This window comes from Centroberyx gerrardi, chromosome 11 (assembly GCF_048128805.1).
Source record: "Centroberyx gerrardi isolate f3 chromosome 11, fCenGer3.hap1.cur.20231027, whole genome shotgun sequence".
Lineage (NCBI taxonomy): Eukaryota > Metazoa > Chordata > Actinopteri > Beryciformes > Berycidae > Centroberyx > Centroberyx gerrardi.
This window is the reverse complement of record NC_136007.1, coordinates 30,942,844-30,960,602: the sequence shown is the minus strand read 5'-3', so window position 1 is coordinate 30,960,602 and position 17,759 is coordinate 30,942,844. Positions and strand designations below refer to the sequence as shown.

The window sequence follows — 17,759 nt, the reverse complement described above, 5'->3', positions numbered from 1 at the left end:
ATATGTTACAAAAAAAAAAATACAATGAATTACCATTAATTAATCTGTTGCTGTAATTAAGAATGAACATTTTATACCAAGTCTAACTTGAGGAATTTAAATATTAAAAAATATGGCAAAGTTAGAAACATCTAAAACCTTATGGTAAAAAGTACAAAATGTGCAAACTTCAACTAGTTAAAAATGATGCCAGGATTTTGAATTTCAGGGCTGCCTTCAGAACATCAAATCATAATATAAGACTACAGTTAAATGCTCATTGATTTTAAAAACAAAGAGGGCCACTGATCAACTGCCCCTCTGATGAATTCTTACCAACTAGCCTTAAAGAAAAAATCCCTCCTCTGATACTCTTTCACTCGACATCAATCTGTGATGTTCAATGCATTCCAGGAGTTATTTTGGGATGAAGTATTCAAGTATTCAAAGGATTTCTTTCCCTCGACCTACCTCATCTAATTCTACTTCTGTGTGAACTTGTTTTCAATCAAAGGCTGGAGTATGAGCATATAAATACAGCTAGCTAGCCAAATATTTAGTGAAACATCAGGGCTGAGGGACTGACACCAAAACCTGACGTTGGTCCAGAAATGCAAGGTACATCATAGCCGTTTTTGTTAACAGTGTTAGTCTTTTAGAGTGGATTTTTTTTCTTTAATTAGTACAGGCAAAATTTAAACATAATGCTCAAATTGGTGATAACCGATACTGTAAACAGATGGCAAGAAGTTTTAAGGATCTATCATCTGCTTTAACAGGTCCTGCTTTAGGTGGAATTCATGTGAAGAGGTTTCAGGGGTTCATTCTGTGAACAAGGTGGCCATCTTGCAAGACGAGGCTATCTTCCAATGCAGTTCACTGATCTCCTTTACTGCAAGTCCAAGCTCAACAATGCGGAATGCAAAGCCTGAGTATACGCTGTGGGAAAGACAAATGTTACCGTTAACATAGCCTTTTAACAGTGGTCTCAACTACAGTTCCAATAAAGCTCCATCTCAATCTTCTGTATAGAGGGAAGCAGGATATAGTGTGGGCTGCGTGTACCTTTGGGATTGTTGTGGAAGACACAGTTATTAGCACAAGTGTCGGGATGGGAGTCCCAGAAAGAGGATCCACAGCAGCAGAGAGGAGGGAGGTCCAACTTCTCCTGAGATAGTCGCTCCTTCATCTGAGCTCTCAGAGCCTCAATGAACCTGGGATTACAGTTAGCCAGTTTATCAGGGTATCTTCAGGTTTCACAAAGCCACATTTAAGATTTTTTTAAGACCCTTTTAATGCGACCTGAAATTGTATTTAAGATCAATTTAACAACCAAAATAAAGAAACAATCAAAATCTGTCAAAATCAGCCTATTTCTGACTGAACACAGCTAATGAAAATTCTGAAACTGCAGTAAAAAAAGGACACCAGGAAATTAAATGTTTAGGGACATGATGTCCAACATGTTTGGTACATGTTTGGTACAGACATACAACAAAATATGTTGTGATGTACAATTATAGGCTATTCTGTTAATTGTAATTTTTGGAATTTTCTTGTAGATACAGCAGTGAAAAGCATTTAACTGACAAAAAACCTTACAGGGTGCTTGGGAATCTTTCCTGATCAATGCATGCTGTATTGTGAATAAGATATGGCCCAGTATTTTAATATTTCATAACATTTGTCTGTCTTCTTAACCTTTGTTCCATCTGTCTGATTCTCTTGTGGATGTACATGGCAAAAGACAGTTAAACTTTTGCAAATTGACCTCTATAAATTACCTTGTAGCTTCTTTCTCTTTCTTTTTTAGTTTTCTCTTCTCGAATTCCACGAATCTCTCCTCTTCCTCGAGTCTTAGTCGTTCCAAAATCAGAAGCTCTCTTTCCTCCATTTTAAGTCTGCTCTCTTTGAGCTGCCGCAGGCTCTCCATCTTTCTTTCCTCCTCCAGTCGGATCTGTTCTTTTTCTGTTTTGATCCTTAAGTGAAGATAAGGACATTTTGAAATGAGTATTTCAGTTAGACCAACTTTATATAAGAACACGCAATTTGCAGACATATGCCAATAGTTTTCAGAAGATAATGTATCAACAGGAAAAGAGTGGATGTGGCCATTTTTTTGAAATTCCCACTTCACAGTACCAACACATCTTTGCTAATCAAAAGTCGAAGTTCACATGGGACTCGCATTACATGGGGACCTCATGGAGTTGATAACTATCCCCCAACTGCTATGTTTTCTTGAGGCACATTCAGATGGGATAAGTGTTTATTGTGTTTTTATATTGCAGATCCTGAGATTGAACTTGACCCACTCCCAGGTTAGACTGTATGATGTATAAATGGAATATGGCAAAAATGGTACTCTTTCTCCCATCGCCCACCACCTTCACCTCCTATGGAAACAGTAGTCCCTGCTAGTTCAAGACATTATGTTATTTTTTATTTCATATTTTGTGTTAATTTTATAAATCTACACAAAACTGCCAAACTTGGCCACATATCATGTAAGATTACTCACCATTTAGCTTTGGAGCTGCTAACAAGTGCTAAATTACACATAGACCCTTTAACAGCTAAGTTGACCCAGAGTTGCGAGTTGTGTTTACAGGCATGCAAGTAACGACAGCAATGAAAAAGCTTTCTTAAAATGACATACGCCTTCATTAGAAATACAGACACACTGATAAGAGGAAGTGAAAGACCAAAAGACAAAATGTTGCGGTCATGTCACCTTGCAATCCTCTTCAGGTGTTTCCCGTGTCGTTTGTTCTCCTTCACTTGCTCTCTCTCAATGTCCATGAACAGACGGCGATGCATTAGGAACTGAAACTGACGCTGCATAGAGATAAATGCTACTTAGAACATTTGGTGTTACAGGGTTGTCAGTGATTCAATTCAAATAAAATATCAAAGGTTTGATGTCTACCTGTCTCATTTCCTCTTGGTCACCCAGAGGCCAGAGCACCCGTGGGACTCTGGAGTCTGACCTGAAGCCAGGATCAGGGTCTGATTGGTCAAGCACCTGCCCACTCACCTGAAACACACACACACACAGTCAGAAGTTACAAGACAAAATTCATCAGACAAAAAAGGTGACACTTGACTTAAATGAATGTTACAATGTAGGAAATTTATAGGCTGACAGTAAAACTTCCTAGGTTTGGAATTGTGAAATACAAACAACTGTTGTGCTTGGCACCTCTAATGATTATAGATTTCTACAGAAATCTGAAAGTACACCACAACAAACAACATGGTGCACGGACCAAACCATGATGAAAAGTGACACTTTTGTGTCCTGGGTATTCTTTAGTGTTGTGCTGAACAAGGGGGCATTCATGTTGACTGGTCAAGGGGAAATCATCTCCCTCTTCCTCCTCTTCATTTTCCAGGACCTCTTCCTCTTCTACTTCCTGCTCCGGTCTTGGCATGTGAGATAAAGGTTTCTTTTAGGGTAGAGGAAAATTATTTTTATTAAACCCTGACTTAGCAAGAAACTCCAATTATAGAAACCATGTGCTGAATAGGGAACAAGAATGAGACACACTCACCTCTCTGGTTGGAGAGATGTTCCACTTGCCTCCGGGAAGATCTGATATCATTTCCCCATCTGGGATCATCCGACAAGCAGCCAGTCTGTGTCTGACCTGTCTCATGCCTTTACTGGGCTGGAAAATAACAAGAGACAGACATCTCAATTAATCACTGTCACATCACTCTATCACTCATACATGGAAACAGTGCATCACAATAACAGTCATTTTGACTGACAAGAACAAATAATGTAAAGAATGTCAATACCACTAAATAATTGTATAACTGCATCAAAATGAAACTTAATTGAAAAGAATTAGTGTTTAGGACATTATTCACTCTATTGAAATGCAACACAATTGTTGATCCACATGAGAAAACAATTCACAAACTGATATTCTTTGCCAACTGCAATAGTACATACGTGATGTTTAAGTTGAAATGTCCATGTGGGCACTTTTATTTTGGCCGAACAAAAAGGAGACCAAAGATAGTTGGGTGAGGATTAACATGCCATTAGAACCGCCAATGAAAACTATCCAATGGCCATGCATAAAGAAGCAAAACATACCCCAGATTCTCTAAAAGTTAGAGTGTTCGAGGTGGTACATAACAGCTTATAGGTCCCATATTTTACACTTTCCAGTGTTTTATCTGAGTCTTGAGGTCCATTAAAAGCTGTTTGTGTGGTGTCATGTACCAAAAACACTCTCAATCCATTTTTACACGTTGATTTTCCAGCATCTCTCTGAGCCTTACCAAGAACAGGCTGTTTTTGTTGCTGTGTCTTTAAGGCTCATTAATATTAATGACCCTCTGTTCTGATTGGCTAACCATTTCAAGAGTGAAACGTGAGACACCACGGTTCTGCCAGCCACAGGTGTTTAACTCTGGTTTAACTGTAGGGAAAACTCTCCGGTAAATAAACCATGACAACCTCTCAACCTAATTTGATCCAATCATAAATGTTTGAGTCAGAGTCAGATCCTGAATCTGAAAGAACAGACGACAACAAACCACTGCCACAACCAAGACTACAACACAACGTTTCAGAACGGTAAATTCTTATCTTTTATCTTTTTATGCTTTGTTAGCCTATTATTTCTTACAAAAGCCACGGTGCTGTAGGTGGACAAATGATAATGAGCGTACCGTTGTGACGCCACAAGCAGAAGTCCAAGCAGCTCGCTTAGAGGCTTGCTTTTCTAATATGGATTGTGTGGATTTAGTTGGCGACCGTTTGTTTTGATATTTTCACGATGTTTACATAGCACTTCCAACTCCTTTACAATCAAAGAGGCAAAGGAAATCCCGTTTTCCACAATATGGTACCTTTAAAGAGTTACTAAACCCTAAAGATCACCAAAGATCAGCGTGCCACCCAGCCCTAATTCGACTAGTTCCACCAGCAAGCCTGTTCATACTGCTAAATCCAAAGTCAGTGCAGTGTTTTGTGTTTTTCCTCAAACGCATTCTTTTGTCTGTTTGAAATTGCAGTCCACTCTGGCCTTTAGCGGCAAAGAGTTTGGCTGCAGGTTGGTCCTCTCACCTGCTGAGACTTCTGCTCCATCATCCTGTGTCCTCCAGCACCTCTCTCCAAGCCTTGGACATGAACATGCAATCTGTAAATGTCCGACTCCCTCAGACAAGAGGAAGGGATCAGCTCCTTATCAGCAGGCAAATGCTGGGTTGTGTCCCTAAACTGTTGCAGAATTCTCTTTTCAAACTCCACCTGAGCACACAGATAGAGAACACAGCATTACAATATGGATGTCAGTTCAGGAGGGACAACAGTGGTTGTGTAACTGTCAGATTGAAACCGTATATTAGGGGTTAGAAACCTTTTTGGGCATGTGTACTTTATCCTTGACGCTGAAGCTGAGCTAATATTCACAACCAGAATTATGGAAGGATGGAATAAGTCTATTTCATGTTCATAAAACACAATAAAATAAACAATAAAAATAAGAAAACATGCAATTTAAGTGTTTCCCCTTGCTGTGTGTTTCATTACATGAATTAATGCTTTCATTTCAGTGCTGGGAATTCAATTTCATCACTATTTTTTAAAGTATCCTTACAGGGCAATGAAATAGCCTAATCTTATTTACAAAAAGCAATGAATTAATCTTATTTAAAAAAAAAAAAAAAAAGACTTGTATATTGCACTTTGATACAAAAAAAAATGAAGAAAGAACAAAAAGAACAAAAGCATTCTGCACACTCCCATTCAAATTGTATCCCCAATTTGTCATATCTTAAGTCTGATCTTTCACAGACTAGTCCTGTAGAAGTGTCCAATCTCTCTGTCTGTGTATCTTGACTGAGCAAAGTCTGGTCCATTGTCACTCACTAATTAGCATATTGTTTGCAGCAAATCGGTTTGCAGGTAATCAATGCTCTAGAGCTAATTTGAACCAAATCATACACTTTTTCGTTGTTATCTTATGAGTGCTACATTGTTGTATTTTTACCATTTTGTATGGTTTTTGAAGCTGTTGTCTCTTCTTGCCAACTTGAGCTTGGTGTGCCACACGGTGGCGCACTTCATCTTGAAACCGTCGAAGACTCTCTTCATTCTCCCTTCTCTTTTCTGCCTGTAGCTCCTCAGTTAGCGATGCTAGAGCCTGGGTAAAGACATGGAAATACAGTTTAGAATCTTTTCATGGCTTTCATGGCTAAATTTACTCTGTGACATAGGCACTCCCAACCTCCAAAACCTTGGAATTTAAATTTAGCAAAAATTTAGGCGCACCCCAAAACATTTAAGGATACATTTTTTTATTGAAAAATAGCAAAATAAAATAAAATCATTCAAATTTTCCACTTCCACTGCACCGGGGCAGCATATCTTAACTGACATTTCACTGACAGTTGAGTTGAATTGCCAATAACACTGCTGTGTGTTTTTGGTTTTCTGGTAAGGGTAAGCAGGGTTACATCTGCAGATATGTAGATTTGGAGATATTTTGACAAACCCTGTTTGGACTCATTGTTAGCAGCAAGAGGCCTAGCTACATGAGCTCGCCATTTCAACAGACAGCTGACTCTGGAGCCGATATTCTCTGCAGGTCCAATACCACAGGTATGTAAGAGACAAATTATAGGTCCAAAATCACAGAACCTATCCTTTAACCTCTTTCAAAATCTGCCAATTTATCAAACAGCTGCTTTCTCTAACAAGTGGGAGTTTCCAGGTGAAATACTGCCCAAAACTGCCCTCTTGTGGCTAAAGTCAGAAGTCATGTCAGTAAAGGAGTCTTTCTTACCTGCTATGCTTCTTTCTAAAAGTGAATCCGAAGTGTTATTCGAAGGAATTCTTCACACACTCTCAAAAGCATAAAAAGTGTTTGCAAAGTGCAAGACAAATCGATTCACACCGCAATAAGTCAGAACCACTCATTTATACCGTCACAGTTTGATGGGGTATTCCTGTGTGGAGGGGAAAGGGACTGGCTTCTATTGGGGGTCTTTACATAAGCAAGCAGTTTGCATCTAGTCACCTACCTCACTCATATTTCCTTCATTATCTCTGACTGTGGCATTATGTTAAAGGAAAAAATACTGCAATTTGAGATTATGCCTAAGTGTCACTTATTCCAAAGACTCCACCTGATCCCAAACACCTCGTCTCCCGGTTTGTCACTGCCTATTCCACTTGTGTGACCAATGACCATCTGAGGGTGGGAGAGCCATAATGTAAATACCAAGCTGATTCAACATATATTATTAAGTATTACACAGACTTCACTACACAAAAAAACTAACTAAACAGATTAAACCCATCAGGTCACTCAACTTTTCTGGCTCTGCCCTGTGTTGAATACTTACTGGTCAGAAATATTTGAATGTTTTTTCAAGAACTTTTACAAGTAAAATAATTTAAGCATTCTATAATTACAGCTATTCGGCAAAACAAAACCAGTGTGTTAACTACTCCATTTTTTATTTTGTGGAATTGCTTTTTACTTTTTGAGTTCCTTTAGAGACAATAAAACAATGAAGGGCAATAAGATAAAGAATATTCAAGACAGACAAAGCCACCAGGCCAAATGGCAAAGGAATGGCCAGGAATGCCTGAGGAGTCTGGTCCCATACATGTAGTTAATAACCCGGCAGCCAGTCATGCCATGGCTTCTCAAGTTAAACAGGAGAACAGGTTATTACATAACTTTTCTTATAATACTGATCTCTTTTTAGCCCCGTGACAGCCATCATCAACCAACTGCTCGCGCGGTCGGTCGTTCTGTTCACCACTTTATGGGTCACGTGGTCCAGAGGGAGTTAAACTGCCATGGTTACAGCGGGAGACCAGTGTTCGATTCCCGGCAGAGACGCTTCCACAAAATTCAATGTCGCGGCGCTGTTACACTCTTAAGTCTTTTCTGCGTGTTTTGTACTTTTCATATCTGAACGACAGTGAAATAAGTATTTGGTTTTGTCATTGACTTCATACTTACTTTTGAAAGTAGGCCTGAATTTGCGTCACTTTATGAATTTTCTCGAACCAAATTTTCATTCTGAGTGGCTCTGTTGGTGGTTCTGTTGTTAGCAGGTTTCTCTTGGAAAAGAGATCTTGATCTCAATGAGACTTCCTGCTTAAATAAAGGAAATAAAACCCTAACCCTGGTACCAGCCTAAATTACTGTAGCTTATATTACAGTATAAACCACAATGGTAACACAGCCTAGCTTATTGTATGTCCAAGTGTAAACACTCACAGATGGATGCTCCAGGAAGTCTTGACCGCCCTCCACCCAGGCGCCCACCGGTACCACCGCCTGATTTCGCTCGGCCAGGACCTTGTTTCCATTGCTGGGTCGGTAGGTCGGATTTGTGTGATTAACGGAAGCGTTGGCTCTCCTTGATACAACTTGTCCAGGATTCATTGGTAGCCTACCGTCCCTCTGTTAACCGCCAGCTAACGCTACTGCTACTACTAAAAGATGTCCTCTCGGACACAAATGGGGTGATGCACTACAGCGAGTAAGGTGACTGTATGAGCGTAGTTGGCGAATGACCGAGATAAAATGGGAAAACAAAAGATAGTCCGTATTTACTTTTGTACGTTAACAGACCTTGGATGGTCTGCTGCTTGTGTTTTTGCGTTGTCCTTCTTTTAAATTTGATGGCGGTTGGCAAACAACTTCTTGGCGCATTACTGCCACCTATGGCCAGGAGTATGAATCGGGAAAATGTGCTATAAATCTATCTAACCAAAACTATCGGCCTCAGCTACCTCAACCTCTCCTGACTCCAAGGAATCTCATCAATGTCTGCCTCTTTCCCTGACATCAGTGCAAGAATATTGTCTCGGATGCCAATGCCATATATAGTTTGTTTCTATTCACAATGTATTAAACCCTGTCAATGATTGCTAATATATAAGATTTGGTTCTTCTCATTAACATTTTCCCTAAACATTTCTAAACTTACCAACTAGCATTTCTGTTCTGACTGCATCTTCAACCTCATCTTCACAATCCAAAGATTCTTGTGACAGATTTCCATCTACCAGAAGTTTGAGAACATCTAGGCTGTATATCCTAAAATGTAACATTAGCCTAATTACATGTCTCTTGTAATATGATATAACATTGTATTTTGTTGTCAACACATTATCATGTAAATTAATTAGTTAGCTGTATATCTTTCCAGAGCAATGGAAACTGTAACATCCTCCATGTTACATCAGTTCATAATGTCCATTTCGATGGACAACCATATTTATAGATTAAGTAGCTTATGTTGAAAATCATTTATTTGAATATTACTTCGAATCCATTAAACAAAGACCTCCATGAACATAAACATATCTTTACAGGATGAAAAAGTCACTTATTTTTCTCTCTCTGCCATGCTGCTGTGGTTATTTTTGGTTATCTATGGTTACTGGAATTGATAATAAAGCCCTTTTGTAGGAGAACCTGCTCTAACAAAATCATGGCACAAACAATTTCAGGTGGAACTGATATGAGAATAGTCTATTCATTAGTGTAAAATTCTAGTTGTTTTATGTGTGCACTTTGTAACAATGCTTTATTTCTCTGACAAACCGATCATAAAAGCTCAACTACTGACAACACAGGTTTTCTTTAATTTTATTCATTAAAAATTGACACTATCTTACCACAGGAAAAGAAATAAAACTACACAGCATAGCTCAAATCATGGCCACTTTCAGATATAAAGATTACTCTGAATGTCACTGGCTTTGACAAACTTGCGAAGGACATCTGCACTTGGAAATGGCTCCAACTGGGGAAAGAAGAGCAAAGCATGAGATTAAAATGCTGTAAAAGATTGTAACTTATGAATTCAAGGAAACACGACAATATCACAGGCCTTCCAACTTTCAGAAACTTGAAGCGAACTTGTTCAGCACAGCAAAATGTCAATGGAGGAAACAGGACTGAACCAGCATATTTACATGTTGCTCAAACTACAGTTGGTCAAAAACAACACAAAGATTCCCAGAGGACTTGATTTTAGGGGCCAGCAGACCAATACACTGATGAATCTCACTCGCAATGTGATCAGGACCAAAACAAGAACCTCCATCATGCTTGACGACGGAAGATGATACATCAGAAAATTTAGTAAGAAAGCTAATATTTGGTTTAGGGGGATGATAAATAACCCATGTGACATACTGGGTTATCACAGTCGACTTTAGAAATAGGCAATTCAAAACTATGGAAGTCATCAGCAGTGATGGGATTACAAATAGTGTTTATTGAAAACCACAGCAAGGCCCTCGCCATGTCCAGTGAACCTCAGGGAATTCAGAAAACTCTAATTAGGTGGACAAAGCTCAGCAAGAGGGCAGCAGTAGCAAAGTCTCCATAGACTTAAAAATAGAAAGTCCAGATTTTGGAATGTAATTAGATAAGAACAAAAGTGTTATTTGACAGAAATCTAGCACTACACAATGCAAAATTAACTGAAGTGTTGACAGTATATGATTGCAGGAAATATGGATCAAGTTATTAGAACTGATGGCGGTAGGGCGATAATAATAGCGCTCCACGGGCCTATTGTTTACCATTACAAGGATCGAGGACGAGGCTGTATTGACGGTAGGTGGGTACACAGAATTAATAGCAGGGTAGTGTTGTATGAAAGGAACATGGAAACAAATTACCAACATTCATGTCCATTACATGTCCACGGTATACACAACACATACAAGTAACTAAGACAGGAATGTTACAAACATGAGTATAATTATCAAAACAAGTGCGTAATCTGTGATAAGCTGTGACCAGTTTACCCTCAGACTTTTAAAATGCAGCTCACCTGTATGGACTTGCCAAGCCTGGTCAGCGCAGGCTTGTAGGTCTCCATGGTGATGGAGTCAGGGGTGACGACATCACTGTAACACTGGTAGGCGATGGTGGGGATGTGGTGGACCTGGCAGTGGCTGAGCACTGACAAAACAGCACAAGAAAAAATCATGCAACATTACTTTAAAACAACCATGGAATGGTCAAAATCAATGAAAATCTGTCAATGAGGATAGACATGAGGTATGTCTACTCTTATTTCTTTCTCAATGATTACTTGGAAAACATTAAAGGATAAGGCTGGTGTTTTTTAATGCATTTCATACCGTCAACAAATCCTATGAAAATAACAAAATCAGCAATGAATTTGTTTTGCAAACAAGTCTCGTCCATGTAGCTGATGCCCAGTAAAGCCATGTCCCAGTAGCCATAGAACTCCATTGTATTAAAAAAACTATTAAAAACAGGTCAAAGAGCCATGCTGTTGCTCTGGCAGCATATTTCATCATTGCGATGCACCAGGCCGGACGACTTTTTCCTCAAAAAAAAACAAGCCGACTGTAAACACGTACAGGGAAGTAGTTCCGCAGCACCTAAAATAATCCCCGTCGTAATGAAGAATTTGTTCCCATTTGAATTTGATTTGTTAGTAACTACACTTTTCATGGTAACAGTTAGCGATTTTTAAAATTGAAACTAGGCTACGTACACACTGCAACTAAATACGGTTGTCACTCCTCACTGGAGTGCTTAATCCTGTTACATTCACACACAGTTCGGTTATTAAGGAGAGTGACAACCGCATTCTACAACCGAACTCACTCCCTGAAAATTCAGGTGTTGACAACCGAATTTGAGAGCGGATTCGGTTAGTCCGAGTAGTGTGTACCAGAACCGGACTGGACAACTGGTTATTACGTGACGTAAGGCGCAACACTCGTTACGTTACGTAACATTATGACCGTTAATTTGAAAGAGATGGAGGTAAGTGTTGTGAGACAATTCTCAAATTTTCTATCCAGTCTGTTTCCTCAACATTGCAGTTGTTCCTACAGTTCTGCAGTCTTGCGCCCAAATGTTGTGGTTAAAAGTGTCAAGTTCATGCAGTGGAAAAGAGAATATGACGCTATACTGTCAGTGGCCGTTGTTATGGAAAAATTGACGCCTCTGGTTACTGGTGTTACTGGTGTCAAGTAAACTGAAAATACAGGCAATGGTAGCCGCCATATTGGTCTGAAGTAAACGTTACTATTACATTACTTACAACCATTGCGAGATCGGAGGAGTGGAGTGACTCCTGTTACCCATACATACACAGTCTGGTAATTTTACGCCACTCTGCTCCAGTGTGTACCAGACATATGTGAATTCACTCTCATTCATGAATTCGGTTGTCACTACCGAATTCTGGCAGTGTGTACGTAGCCATGTCTTTGTGAGCTGTATTTAAAGGTTTGTAGCTTACAATGGGAGCCAATGACTTCCGGTTTGAAAGCTAAAAAGTGTACATGGGAAGTCGGAAAGTAATGGGAGTAGAGCAAACGCATTGTTGAATTTGTTATTTTCATAGGATTTGTTGACGATAAGAAATGTATTTAAAAACACCAGCCGTATCCTTTAAGACCCAGATTCACTGAAGGTTTGTGCACGGAAGAGCATGCTATAACACTAAAATAACCAAATCAGAATGCCATGCTATTTACAAAATGTGCTTAACTTTGCAACACCAACTCCCCCAAATAATTTGATCACAATATAAAGGTGGCATAAAGACGTTGCACAAAGAGTTTGACTATTCAGAATGGCTGCTATCATTGCTGCAGACGCAAGTATTGTCGAAAGCAAGTCAAGCAAGCATGGGAAGAGGGTTTTCCATCCTAGAATCTCAAATCAGATCAGGGAACACTCCAAAATCGCAGCCATCTCTTTAAGTCTCAGTCAGTAGAAAAACGGTGCTGTACCTGCAGCTGGAAGTCCAGTGACCATGTTGGGCTGCTCCAGTGACGGGCAGAGGGCCTGGCTACTGGACGCACTGGTCTGAAGAGAGCGAAGGAAGGGGACGGAACTACTGGAGAGATAGTCTGGTGTCTTGTACTCAGCCACAGGGCTATCTGACAGTACCATCACATTCAGCCCTCTCTGCTGAAGACAGCAGAATACCTACAAAAGACAGAAAAAACCTCAAGACACCAAGTCTACTGTATTCTATTCAACAATACCTTGGATGTTACGCTGCATTCCAGAGATGTCGGAAAGTTGGAATTTCTGACCTCCTACTAGGAAAAATACAATGGAACAACCATTCCAAATCTGAATTCCAAGTAGGAGCCTGATATATTAGTACTGTAGCGGGCAATTGGATATTAGATATCGGCCAGTCAATTTTGTCCCCCTCCAAAAACATAAAAACAGTCTATAAAACCCACACATTTTCTATGGAAATTATTATTTATTCAGTTAGATTATTCAGTTAGATTACAAAAATACTGGTATTGGCATCGGCCTTCAAAATCAAATATCGGTCAAACCGTACTTCCACATGAACCTTTATGTCAAGTAGCTATTATGTCTGTGGCAATGAATGAGTTATATAAATTTACCTTTTCAGTCCACTGAAAAAGCTGGTCTTCTGCAATGTAGCAAGTCACTTGGCATATCAAAACCTTCAAAAGGAATGCAAGAGAAAGTTTATGCAACTTCTGTTTGAATGAAGTTTGCAGTTTACTCATGAAAGACATTTGTGTTTCAGACAAACATACATACATAGGACTGTAACACAGAGATGATAACTACTACCATAACTTAAGGTGTCCTGCCAGTGAATTTGACATCCCCTGATATTTGAACATTACAATGTGATATACAACGTCACAATTTAACTGTTGCAGCGCGACCTCATGATTTAGGCTGATAGACATATTTTTACATAAAAATCTAGCCTAGTGCAGCTTTAATGTCATTTCAAAACCAGACACACATTTTGAAGTGATTTTCGCAACTATTTTGCTTAGTGAGTCACTCACTGAAGTGTTGTCCTTGTGTCTGTAGAACACACATGCTGACTCCTCGCTAGTTTGCCCACCGACCTGAGTCCTCTCATTCCAAAGTGATGCATGTCCTACTGCATCCCAGTTTGCAGAGTTGAGAACATATACTGACAAAAACCCTGGTAAGAAAGATCCTGTCAGACTTAATCTGCACACAGTTGAGCAATACAAACAAATTTGTACAAAAGTACGATGGGGAGCACCAAAACTGTGGAGAGAAGTCTGGGCATGTGAGGTAACTACGTAACTACTAAACAACTAACTACTAAACTAATAACTTCTCTTCTTAACTACTCATTTCTTCTTTGCCTCAATAAGTCCTATGGCTGTTTATTTTACACACCCTAACAATGCTGTAATCCATACTTTTTCCCATGCTGGCCATTCATACATTCTACTCAACATGTAGAAATCAACAGTTGCATAGGTTTAAAACCCCCAATTTGCTATATTCTTGTTTATAATCTAATTTTATGTTTATATCCTATTCTTCCTTGCTTTATCATGTTACTCTTTGCTTTTGCAACAGCCCAACTTTCCCACAGGAATCATTAAAGTTTAATTTTATCTTAACTCATCTTATGCTCAAAAGGGTTCATCACAGACACTGTTGCAGAGGAAAGCCAAGAGGGTGACATATTCTGCTGACTTCCCACTCTCCCAGCAGCTGAGAGCCACTTACTGGCAGCATTATGGCCCACAGCGAGGATGAAGTCTGAACACTGAAGCCGTTTGCTTCCAGACCTCAGCAACTCCTCGACTTCAGGGCTCCACTGCAGATGAACCTCCCTGATGAAAACAGTGATGTGGGTTATGGAACATTATGTTTATCCTGAAAAGAAAAGTCCTTTGCAAAGGACTGTACATTTAAAAGGTGCAATAAGTAAGATGTTTACTGTCCGCAGTGTTTCCCACACTTAGGCTTTACATAGCTAGGTTTGGAGGCCCATTTTAATAGTTTTTGAATCCGTCCAAGACAGAGAAGCCATCCGCTATTGACTAACTAGAGGACATGACTCTGCCCCTCCCCTCCGTGTTCGCTCCGCTGTATCATGCCACGCACCTGCAAGAAGGGGATGTAGGCTACACAAGCGCACGCGCTCCTCCCGTTGTGAAAACGAAAGTGAAACTTAAAATTCTACAATTTGCTCCAAACTTCATGTGTTCGTAATGTATGGACCATTGGTACGAAAATGTGTAAAACTGCCCCGCACTGAGATAGAAAGTTAACATGAAGCCTACATATTGCCCATGTTGAATTCCACTGGACACACTGCACACTGCCCCCCAACCTCAAAATGGCAAAAAGTAATAAACCAGTAAAAACTCTATCCAAATTTGAATTTAGTTGACCTGCCACAAAGCTGCTGCTAAATGTAGTTAAATTACTGGTTCAATTATGTGTAGGCTAGTGAAACTACTAACCAACACGGATGTAAGCCTACATTAAATTGTTTATTTACATTTTAACTACAGAGCCATAATGGTTAGAAACTATGGTTTGACATTTGTTTGTACTTCCATTTATATTTGTTCAGGAATTAACTTTCTACTTCAAATTCAATCCCCTCCTGTCTCATTAGCTAGCTGGCTAATGTTACCTCTTCTCTTCCAGCTCTCTGCGGATTTGTTCATCTTCATCGTTTTCATCAAAGTCCTCGTCGTCTTCCTCCACAGCTCGGGAATAAACTGACACAACCTCTCCGAAAAACGTAGCCATATTCGCTGCTGTTCTAGAGCTGGTTTATTTAAAGTTATTCACTGTTTCAGTTCGCAGCTACGGATCCACACTGTATCAAAGCTATCTTCTTCTTCTTTCTTCTTGTTTCATATTTTCAGCAGCTTGCACACTTCCAGGTGTATTACTGCCATCCACTGGTCAAAAATAGATTATTTATATGCGTATCAAGGCTTCCGCAAGCCAGAACCACAACAAGGATACTTCCGGTCTGATTTTTCAGAATAAAAGCGTAATTTCTACAAATTCACTGCACTCAAATATTAGAATATGTAGTAAATATGTAGAAAGTTCTTCTATAAGTAATAACTGTTCTAATAATTTTTCTTAAAGTTCCCCCCTACTTTTAAATAGAGATTTATCATTTTTGGTCTAGATAGGTTACACAGACTAAACATTACACAGGTCACCTTTCATTGCTGCTGCACAAGATATATGTCAAAATACTCCTACAGGGAGTGGGTGTAGTGACAAGACAAATTATAGTAGGTGTTATGGGTGTTATTATTTTTTATTATTATTTATTTCCACGGCTTGACATTAACTATTTTGCTCACCAGCCACTGTGGCTAGTGGTTTTCCAAAGTTACTAGCCACTCAGCATTTTCACTAGCCACAATTTTGTTGTTGGGAAATTATGGTAATTACGAAATTACCAATGAGCAGACGAATGAGCAAACACCGTGTGCAGGTAGTGCTCATGGGAGTTGTAGTGTTGTAGTGTCACATTGCAATGAGTTTATTATTTCAGATGCCTTTGGAGAAGACTACAATTAAAAAAAATATATAGACCCCAGTAGAATTCTAGAATGTTGCTGCAGTTCACTGGGAATTCTCACTTAAATCAGCATTTTCTTGCTCATTCCAAACAAACAGCTATATCTCTAAAATAAAAAAAAATTGACAATCACAAATTTTTCCATTTAAAAAAACATAACTTTCCCTTTAATTTGGTACCAAATACATGGCAAGGCGATTCAGGGTGTCTCCTTACTTCAGTGTCAACATTCACAGTATGACAACAACAGATCCTTCCTATCTTGGCTAACGATAAGCTTTCAAAATCCATACAAAACCTCCAGCGCCTCAACCCACACAGTAATAAGATCAGACAGTAATAGTCGACAAACAAATACGGATAAAAGTCACCGCAACCCGGTCAGTCCTCCTACCGACTCTTCGGCGCACTGCCTCCCGGAAACCAGCGTCCGTCTCCGGCGGTGAGAGGCAGGTAGTCCCGCTGTTTAGTGAAGGTGATCTTGTGTCTTGTTTTATCGAGCAAGAACAAACAATTTCGATCAAAACACTTCAACTCACAATGTCTTCGTAACTTTCCACTACATACGGCGGGTCAGGTTCTGTCTCACAGCACAATCTGACAGCTTCCAGAAGGTTTTAAATGCGTGACGCTTAGCCGGTGAAGCCATTTTTAGATCTACCGCTGGAGGACGACTAAACCCGGGGAAAATCAAATTTCTCCGTGTCACCAGATAAATGTTCCAGTTCCGGTTCATCGACTGAAGTATATATAAAACAAAGCTGATAACTTGATTTTCAGTTTTTGGTACATTTTAAACGATTTAAAAATGACGGGCGCTCTTGGGCGCTATAGTGAAATATAGAACGGGCGCTCTCGGGCACTATGGAGTGTAGAGGGATATAGAATGCCACCCGCCAAAGTGGCTAGTAAGAGTGACTGAGTTACACGCCACTGCTGAATTCTACCCGCATTTGGCGGGTGGGCGGGTGCTGATGTCAAGCCCTGTTTATTTCTATTTTTTATTGTTATCCTTACTTATGTATTGTATCTTGATTTCTTTGTTTTTAATGTTATTTTACATACAATATATATATGTGTGTGTTTGTGTTTATGTGTTTCATGTGAAGCACATTGAATTTGCCTTGTATATGAAATGTGTTATATAAATAAAGCCTTAAAGACCTGTACTTTAACAACACTAACATTTAGGCCCAAGCAGTTTTAGAAAAATCATGGCAGGCCCTCAAAGTTGGCCATACTGCAAAACTGTGACATTTTTTAATTAAATTAGACACTACACATAAGACACCACACACATTTGAAACACACACACAATAGTCTCAGGTCAAGTCTTTTTCACAGAGAGATGTTTATTGTCACTGTTTCAATAGAAAGTGTGACTGGGAAAAAAA

At 39.4% G+C, this 17,759-nt stretch overlaps 2 protein-coding genes across 2 annotated transcripts; both read right to left on the bottom strand.

The window, feature by feature from the left end:
• Positions 1-8,618, bottom strand: ccdc15 (coiled-coil domain containing 15). The gene is made up of 10 exons (XM_078286824.1): positions 8,238-8,618; positions 5,991-6,143; positions 5,066-5,248; positions 3,534-3,650; positions 3,249-3,428; positions 2,909-3,016; positions 2,714-2,817; positions 1,764-1,958; positions 1,045-1,193; positions 1-918 (listed from the first exon to the last, which is right to left on the bottom strand). The coding sequence occupies exons 1-10, from the start codon at positions 8,403-8,405 to the stop codon at positions 869-871; spliced, it is 1,407 nt and encodes a 468-aa protein (XP_078142950.1). The 5' UTR covers positions 8,406-8,618; the 3' UTR covers positions 1-868.
• A 986-nt stretch (positions 8,619-9,604) lies between these two features.
• On the bottom strand, positions 9,605-15,675 carry psmg1 (proteasome (prosome, macropain) assembly chaperone 1). The gene is made up of 7 exons (XM_071926937.2): positions 15,451-15,675; positions 14,532-14,638; positions 13,826-13,968; positions 13,403-13,465; positions 12,764-12,962; positions 10,816-10,946; positions 9,605-9,774 (listed from the first exon to the last, which is right to left on the bottom strand). The coding sequence occupies exons 1-7, from the start codon at positions 15,567-15,569 to the stop codon at positions 9,697-9,699; spliced, it is 840 nt and encodes a 279-aa protein (XP_071783038.1). The 5' UTR covers positions 15,570-15,675; the 3' UTR covers positions 9,605-9,696.
• Between the last annotated feature and the right edge of the window lie 2,084 nt (positions 15,676-17,759).

Coding starts and splice junctions, on each gene's coding strand:
- ccdc15 (XM_078286824.1), bottom strand. CDS start 8,405: ATGAATCCTGGACAAGTTGTATCAAGGAGAGCCAACGCTTCCGTTAAT. Junction 3,017..3,248: donor TCACTTTTCATCATGGTTTG/GTCCGTGCACCA, acceptor TGTGTGTTTCAG/GTGAGTGGGCAGGTGCTTGA. Junction 2,818..2,908: donor ACCAAGAGGAAATGAGACAG/GTAGACATCAAA, acceptor ATCTCTATGCAG/CGTCAGTTTCAGTTCCTAAT.
- psmg1 (XM_071926937.2), bottom strand. CDS start 15,569: ATGGCTACGTTTTTCGGAGAGGTTGTGTCAGTTTATTCCCGAGCTGTG. Junction 14,639..15,450: donor AGAGAGCTGGAAGAGAAGAG/GTAACATTAGCC, acceptor TGTTTTCATCAG/GGAGGTTCATCTGCAGTGGA. Junction 13,466..13,825: donor GACACAAGGACAACACTTCA/GTGAGTGACTCA, acceptor TTCCTTTTGAAG/GTTTTGATATGCCAAGTGAC.